The 8,579-nt window shown below is 39.9% G+C and overlaps 1 protein-coding gene across 2 annotated transcripts; it reads right to left on the bottom strand.

The window, feature by feature from the left end:
* Nucleotides 1-1,409: 1,409 nt before the first annotated feature.
* LOC120795054 (alcohol dehydrogenase class-3 chain L) lies at nt 1,410-7,816 on the bottom strand. 2 transcript variants are annotated; one of them, XM_040136512.1, is made up of 9 exons: nt 7,698-7,816; nt 7,007-7,108; nt 6,297-6,438; nt 6,135-6,222; nt 5,798-6,017; nt 4,626-4,886; nt 4,063-4,198; nt 3,040-3,178; nt 1,410-2,782 (listed from the first exon to the last, which is right to left on the bottom strand). In XM_040136512.1, the coding sequence occupies exons 1-9, from the start codon at nt 7,713-7,715 to the stop codon at nt 2,758-2,760; spliced, it is 1,131 nt and encodes a 376-aa protein (XP_039992446.1). In that variant the 5' UTR covers nt 7,716-7,816; the 3' UTR covers nt 1,410-2,757. The 2 variants fall into 2 exon arrangements, with proteins under 2 accessions (XP_039992446.1, XP_039992448.1); XM_040136514.1 differs by lacking the exons at nt 1,410-2,782; nt 3,040-3,178 and adding an exon at nt 3,192-3,938 and having other exon boundaries at nt 4,048-4,198.
* Nucleotides 7,817-8,579: the final 763 nt, after the last annotated feature.

Here is an 8,579-nt window from a genome sequence, read left to right as displayed (position 1 = left end):
GCTCTGTATGGGTGATTTTGTCCTTGAAAAGATTGGTGATCCAAATCCCGAAAGGGGTTTAATTTACCAGCTTTTTATTACTGGAAATAACCCTCTGGATCCCTGTCAGCCTTGATATGTTTTTAAACTTGGTGGAGGACAATGACAGTCTTAATCGCAATTGAGAATTGATTTTCATACTATTTGTTCACTCCCAAGATACACTAGTGTGACTGTATCAGTAAAGGTTAACTTCATAGAGTTACAGTCAAGGTTTTCTATGATTCTAAAAGCATGCGTGACTATAGGTCCACAAACATTCTTCATTCAAAACTTTGCTAATTAAGAATTTAGTTTGCAGTGATTAATACAAGATAATTCATGCCATAGAACTAAGTTTGTGGTAGTTGTTTTTATAAGAAGTGATTTCTCCGTTTCAGTGCGAAAAAGCTGTGATTCAGCAGGAAATAATTACTATAATAAGGAAATAAAACACTCTGATATTAGAATTCAGGACCAGCAAAGCAAATGAACAAACAATGCTACAAACTTGAGTAAGCCTTTTTCTTGGTTGTCATTTGAACTTGTCATATCAGGAAAAGCCCAGGTGTAATACCCTTCTTTTAAATTGTTTTAGCCAAACTGTCCTGCTAAATTCTTAACTTGGAACACAAAATGCAAAAATATCATATTCTATCCTCACAAAACAGAAACCTCACATTAGCACTAGCTTCCATTACTAGACATACAAAACACTGAAGTATTGCCAACGCCACAAGAATCTCTCCTTATTTTAATAATGTACGTTTGTGAGTAGCATTGCAACATAATCAGCTTATGTCATTACCAATGCCGTACATTACAAATGTCATGGAAAGAAAGACGGTGAAATACAATTTCTTTGCTTGTTTAATGTCAGAATGTTGCAGTTTATTGTCTGTTACAGCTGCGTAAAATGCACTTGAATTTTTATATGCTTTCCTACATTACAGTTTTATTTCAGCTTAATGTATTTTAGACAATTAAAGTAATATCTCACATTTTGGGAAATATGCTTATTTGCTTTCTGGTGGAGAGTTGCACAAGAAGATCAATATCTCTCTTGTGTCTGTATGGTAGATATCCAGCTGCGGCTGGTTAGCTTAGTTTAGCATAAAGACTGAAAACAGTGGGAAACGGGTAACCTGGCTCTGTCCCGGGGTAACAAAATCCACCTACCACCACTTCTAAAGCTCTCCAATTACCATGTTATATGTCGTATGTCAGATCTTATTAAAACTGTAAAAATGACAGTTTCCATTTTATGAGAGGTTGTGTGCTGGTACTTACAGAACAGAAAAAATAACCTTACGCAGTGAAGTGCAGTCACAATAATCATTTGCCTCGTATGAATGGAGCTTTTATTGTAGATTACTTCATAGTCAGACTCTTAACTTTATCAATTTTAATACATTATCCTCATGGCATTTTTTTTTTAACTTTATTGGAAAGTTCATTTTGGATAGGAGACACGAAACAATGGCCTGGGAACACTGTTGCAGGTCCCAGGCTAGAATCGAACCATGGACTTTGCAGTACATGGCATGTGCTGTAACCATTCAGCTACCAAAGCACTCCTAAACATTATTATTTACTGTATATTTACATTAATACAGCATATTTAGTTTTCAAAAGCCATTCTTACTCTACATAATCTCAAGTACTGACTTGTGCATAAATCACACATTTATTCTCATTCCTGTCTGTCTGTATAAGAAAAAGACCAGTGGAGACCCTTTTTTGATAAGAATTACTGTTTGACCATTTTATTTTCAAATGACTAAATATGATAAACATACAATGTTGTAATGCTCTGATAAATTTACTGCATGACAAATTACTTTACACGTGCTTTTCCTGCTTTTTCTGAGGTGAAAAAAGGCCTATTGAGAATCAGAAATAGTTGGAGGTTAAATAACCCCCTCAAGCTAAAAGGCCCACAATCCCTATGAGTTGTCGATTTCAATATTATGTGTCCTGAATAGACCGGTTGTCGTCACCAAAGAAATAGAGCAGGGCAGGAAACAGGAGAAAAAAAATTTTTTTTTGCTTTTCCACTGTAGAGCGTGAACTGAGCTGTTGGGAAACATGGCTGTTTGACATGCTTTGCCTAACTAGGAATGGCATAGCTGAGTACGAGGCGTCGCAGTAATTCTCCCAAGTCGGTTACAGTTTGAGTCGACATTTTGGAAGTGACAGTACGTTCCCCAAGTTTGGAGACACTTCAGTTTACAGTGAAAAGTTTGTGTACCTGTTGTGAGCCAGACAAAAGACTAAAACCAGTCTTATGCTCAAATCTTGCTGGGAGCATAATCAAACGAAGGTTTTGCAAGTATTTAAACTGGCTGGACTGTATCTGCAGTGTTTTCAACATGCTTCAAACAACTTCATCAGGCCTCTGTCTGTGCTGTTCCTACTCAGCAAGTCCTTATCGATTAACAACCTGCCAACACTGATGCCATTTGGCTGTTTGTGGTTGTACTGCCTCATTATTCATTCAGTCTAGATCAAAGGGTATTTCTGAATCTTTCTGAATAATCTTGTTTTGTTTCCTCTGTTTTGCCTCCTCACAATTGCCTCTGTGCATATGTTATCCCACGGGGGGGGGGGTCTGATCAAAGAGGAGTCTGACTGCATTGTTCAAATTAAACAGACTCAGACAGGGAACTGAAACATTATTTATTAAACTGAGTAGAGTAAACATGGAGTGAGGACATGGTTTTCTTTGCTCCTCGGCATCTAGAACTGGAGGACGACTCGGATACTGAAAGAGGAAAATGGGATTAGATTATGAATATCAGATATTTTTCTTTTTAAAATACACTACTGACACAATTGGTGATTGTGTTTGAATGAAGACCTCTCAAGGTCTCACACCGCTCAACACACCTCAGCTTTGTCCTCAGCAGAAGACAGCTGTGATGCATTAGGTCTCAACAGACCTTATGCAGAGGGACACTGGCGCATTACACACATTAACATAACAAACAACTTCAACACATATCTTAAATCGATGCTTACCATTTACCAGCATGCATGAGATCAAAACCTTCAGTGATCTTCTCAAAGGGCAAAGTGTGAGTCGCAAATTCATCCACTTTGAGCTTCTTGTTCATATACTCCTCAACCAGTTTGGGAACACTGTCGACACTCTTGTATCCTGGGAAAAATGAATCCAAGGGGATTCATATTACAACAGAGCGTAAGATGTTCGTACATGTGAAAAAGCAAACGATATCCTGAGTCAAATTGGAGAATAGTTGTACTAAATTTACACCTACACATCTTTGTCAGTGTAAATGGTTGTGTATTAGCTTGGCTTCAAGCCAGAGCCACAAAGCATTTATTATTCCTAATCATTCTGATCAGTTTGCTTTCTGCAGTGTGTGCTCATTGTGTACCCATGTATGTGGGCTGGGTGTATAAATATGGAGCGGATGAGTTGAATGAATGTGATTCTTACATTGAAAACAAGAGACTGGTAAATCTGACCTGCTGACGGGAACTATTTCCTTTATTTAAAAAACGTTTCAACCTGTTTCCTTTGTTATTAGTGGCTTCCCCAGCATCGTTTATGAAAGATAAAAATCAGTCAACCTGCTGGTGACGCTAGCGGAAAAGTCCTCGTCGTCAAAATCTTCTGGATTGGTCCTCTGGGGTCCATGAATGTCTGTACAAAACCTCATGATAATCTATCTGATAGTTGTTGAGATAATTCAGTCTGGATCAAAGTGGTGATCGACCAACCGACCAACACTGCCATCCCGAGAGCATGGCTAAAAACATGGGGTGTGTCTGAAATCCCTCTCTTCACTATACACAATAATATATTTGCCCTCCACCGTTTTATTTAAGTGTCCAAACTCAAAAATTCACAGACTGGAACAATCAAAAAGTCCAAAATCTGAATTTCCTGCTCACTATAGAGTGAACTATTGAGTGTCTATTCAGAGGGATCCTGGACATGTTCAGACTACGATGTATAAGGAACCTCCTTAAATCGAGACCTCAAAAAAATCATCCTCACAACAACTAACTAGTTACCTCCGAAGGCAGTGCCTTTCCAGGTGCGCCCAGTCACCAGCTGGAAGGGCCGGGTGGAGATCTCTTGGCCAGCTGCTGCCACCCCGATGATGACGCTAGTGCCCCAACCTTTATGGCAGGCCTCCAGGGCTGCTCTCTGCCACCAAGAAACAATATGAGGACAGTATTACCTCAACCTGACAACTAACTCACCCTGATACTGTATATTTGAACACTGGTCAGATGTGATTTCTGTTGATTTGTTCTTTTCTTTAAAGGCCTGTTGTATAGCAGGATTTCCTAGCAGCAGGGTGGGGTTTGTCATGCTGCCTAAAGAGGTGCGAGTAAGTAAGAAAGAAATATTGTTTAAAATAAAAAAATTCAGATAACTAATAATTTCATGGAATAAAAGTATTTAAATGGATCCCTGCTGTACAACAAAAGACTGTTTCCATTCTAGAAAATTTTGGTGTCTTCATAAAACTCTTTCTGTTAAGCCATATTTATGGCCCATGAAAGACCATCTCGATTTAGCATTCACAGATTAATTAGTTAGTAATGGTCACTATTATTTCCCCACTCACCATGATTGCCACATTGCCCACACATTCAAAGGAGTAGTCCACACCTCCATCTGTCATCTCTACCAGGACCTCTTGAATTGGCTTGTTGTGCTCCTTTGGGTTCACCACGTCTGTGGCCCCGAAACCTTGAGCAATTGGAAACTTGTCAGGGTTGAGATCGACTCCAATTATTCTAGCTGCCCCGGCTGCTTTACAGCCCATGATTGCTGCGAGGCCCAGCGCCCCCAGGCCAAACACTGCACATGTCGACCCAGCCTCCACCTGCAGGGTGAGGGACAGGAGAGGCAAATACAGGTCAGCACATCTCTCTGGAAATAAATAAGAATGATGCTACATAGAATCTAATACAACTTTATGGCCTTAAATTAATCTTACATAGTGATTAGAAAAGGAGCAAACACATTTTGCATGCGCTGGCTGTGTTGTTCATTTGCATCATTTAATTACTGTAGGTACATGTTGGCTAATAACCTATAAACAGGCAAATGAAATCCTTATTGAAAATCATCACAGAGGCTCTGTGAGGCTCTTTTGTACTTGGGCACAGCAGGTGCTTTGAGCTAAATGCTAATGTTAACAGGCTAATATCCTCCCAATGACAATGCTAACATGCTTAAATAGGTATAATCATTACCATCTTGACCATCTTAGTTTCGTGTGTTACCATGCTAACATTTGCTAATTAGCACCAAATACAAAGTACAGACCTGATGATGGCGCTATATGACGCTATAATACAATGTTTGAGACTGAGAAAAAAAAAAGATTTAAATAAAAAAGACAGCCAAAACACTCAATAAATAATGGTGCTATGAAAATGTGCTTTCAGACATGCCATTTATATTCCATTATTCATTCACTTCTGATTCAATTTTATGACTATTTTTTCCTTGGGAAAGACAATTATCTTGGGTACACATACATCCCCCAAACCAGGCTGATACCTGTCATTGCGGGTTGTAATTGCCTTTTGTAGTTTGAACTTGGAACACTAAAACTTCGTGCCAGAAAAAACAATTTACACACTGGTACCAGTAAAGAAAACTTAAACCTTGAACTATTCCATAGACAAATAAGAAATATACCTACTGTATGTATAGTATACAGTATATAAGCAATCCTATTTAGGACGGTACTGCTAGTTTAATATATGGCCTACGTGGGAGACTTACCTTGGCAGTGTTTAAAGCAGCTCCATAACCAGTGGTGATGCCACAGCCCAGCAGACAAACCTTGTCCAGGGGGGCCTTGTGGTCCACTTTGGCCAGGGAGATCTCAGCCACCACAGTGTACTCAGAGAATGTGCTACAGCCCATGAAGTGGAAGAGGCTTTTGCCTTTGCAGGAGAAACGGGTTGTCCCATCTGGCATCAGTCCTTTGCCCTGAGTGAGCCTGGAGAAAAAGACAAAGATCAAACAGTTCAGAGGTTCTGCACAAGGCAAGAGAGATTTTCATTGTAGTAGCCGATCTGTACAGCTGCAGAGTGGGGCTTTGACCCAGGACAGTTACCTGATCTTTTGACACAAGTTGGTTTTGGGATTTCTGCAGAACTTGCACTCTCCACACTGTGGGACATATAAGGGTATGACCGTGTCCCCTAAAATACAAGCACACTGTTACATTTGAGCCCTTACATTGCAGCCACCTATTTAAATGTGAGAGAAGAGAAACCTGGTCGAAACTTGATGACTCCCTCTCCGACACTCTCCACGATACCGGCTCCCTCGTGGCCCAGCACGACGGGGAAAACTCCCTCAGGGTCGGAGCCACTCAGTGTGTAGGAGTCAGTGTGACAGATCCCCGTGGCCACAACCTGAAACAAAGGACTGGGATCTGATCCATGCAGAATCATTTCAAGCTACTGATGTCATTATTTGAGGATGAATATCTGCTGAAATGCGGGGAAATCAATCAGTTCAGAAATCAAATCTTATTTAGTTCTCATTTAAATCTACTTCATTAGATGTATCACTGATTTGCGACTATCTTTATATTACTGATGTGAAGACAGTATTTATTATTTATATATAAAATAAAGAGCAGACCTTTCTTGGTAAAGTAACAGTAAAGGAGGCTTCCTTTTTTTTTTTTTACAACATTGGATTGTTGGGCAATAAATATACTAAATGGTGAAAACTGACTGTAGTTGAAAATGAGCTGGTAATTACAGTATACGGTGTAGGCTATAAACAGCGTATGTATAGTATATTGGTATAAATATAGCAGTTTATCTAATATACAGTGTTATCAAAGGTTTTAAATTACAAAGCAAGCATGTGGTGACTGAAGAATTTGCTCCAACATTTTTTATCTTGTACACCCACCAAATCCATGTTAGAAAATGTGCGTGTAGGTTGCAGACAAATCAGCCCTGAGTCTACCTTGACGCGAACCTCCCCAGCCTTAGGAGGTGCCACTTCCACCTCCTCCATCTCGAGAGGTTTCCCAGCCTCCCATGCTACTGCAGCTTTGCACCGGATCACCTACAAAAAAAACATCCAAGAGCTTCAGCTGGTCTGGAATCCGTCCACATGACGACTCTCTGGACATTTTTAACCCATTCAGTGCTACAGTGGAAGCAGTCTGATTAAAAGGCTGAAGGAAAATAAATCACAGGTGGTTTCTTTTGGGCTGGAGAAAACTCTTTCTGTTCTTCTACATTGTTTCTCCACAGATTGAATATAACTGAACCATAGAAAGCTGTTTTTAAGGCATACTTTGACCTTTTTGTTCCCCCCTCGTGTGGAAATGTTGCAACAACAGGAAGTCTTGACAAATAGACTCTGCAGAAGTCTTCCAAGAAACACACAAACCTCTCCAATGACTCTTTTTGTCTATCCTAGATTGTGAAAGATTACAACACAGGGACTGTTCAGATTCCAACCCGCCCTCCATATCCTTGTACCGTAAACACTCCCCCTACTCTATAAACAATTGGCTGAGTGGAGGCAATCTTAGTCCTGGCAATCTTAGCAGTGTTTTTGTGTGTAGAACGACCTGAGTCCATTCAACCATTAGCAGAAATTCAGTATACTAACATGACTGCATATGAGGATTAGTCAGCATGCTTACCTTCCCTGCAGCTGCCATGTTGTCTCCCAACTGGACTGTCCTTCCAGGGTTAGGTAACAGTGTAGTCCTTATCAAAGTTTAGCCCAATTACAAAGAAGGGCCCTGCCTCTGTGGGCTGGGTGCTGTGTCCAAACACTTGCCAGTGATCTTTCCACAATGCTCACGTGACTCAAACAAAGGTCAAGAATGTTTTTTTTTGTTTTTGTTTATATTACTGTAAATCCAAATCTAAGGGGGTTCCACTCGGCCTAACAGATTAAGCCACGGATTTAGGATCAAGAAATGTAGTTTGTTAGTTCAGCTTTACTTTGTGATTCCACTTAAGACATCTACACCTACGGTGCAATAATATTTGCACTTTGTTGTATCTAGGTCTCAAGTTAAGTACGTAGTTTTATCATGATAATTCGATGGATATTTGAGAAAGCAACATGTCGAGACAGCAAGACAATGTTATCATGTCATTCAAATGAAGTCTTCTTGTATTCAGTCTTATTGAGAAGGATTTGGCAGCAACTTCGAAGAGGACCGTATCGTGCTGATATTAAGGTAGAATACTGAAAGACGTGCAGATTAGCTGGATTACGTGTTCCTTTAAAACATGATCAGAAATTATCAGGCTGTACATTACTGGGTCTGTTATGGGGTTGGTTAGGGTCCTGTAGCAATCACAGCCGATCACTTCTCCTTCTCTCATAGTCTCAAAATGCTGTATGTTTTACCCACCAAACTAATGCTCTTGACAAGCTCATGCAGAGTTGCTGGTATAAATATGAAACAATCAAATATGAATATATTGCCAAGGAAAGATAAGGTCTCTTTTCTTAGTTTAACTCCCATTTTGAAAGTCCGGTGGTTTTTCTGTGCATAATGGTTCATGGT

This window comes from Xiphias gladius, chromosome 10, assembly GCF_016859285.1.
Source record: "Xiphias gladius isolate SHS-SW01 ecotype Sanya breed wild chromosome 10, ASM1685928v1, whole genome shotgun sequence".
In the NCBI taxonomy this organism is placed as follows: domain Eukaryota; kingdom Metazoa; phylum Chordata; class Actinopteri; order Istiophoriformes; family Xiphiidae; genus Xiphias; species Xiphias gladius.
This window is presented reverse-complemented; position numbering and strand designations above follow the sequence as displayed.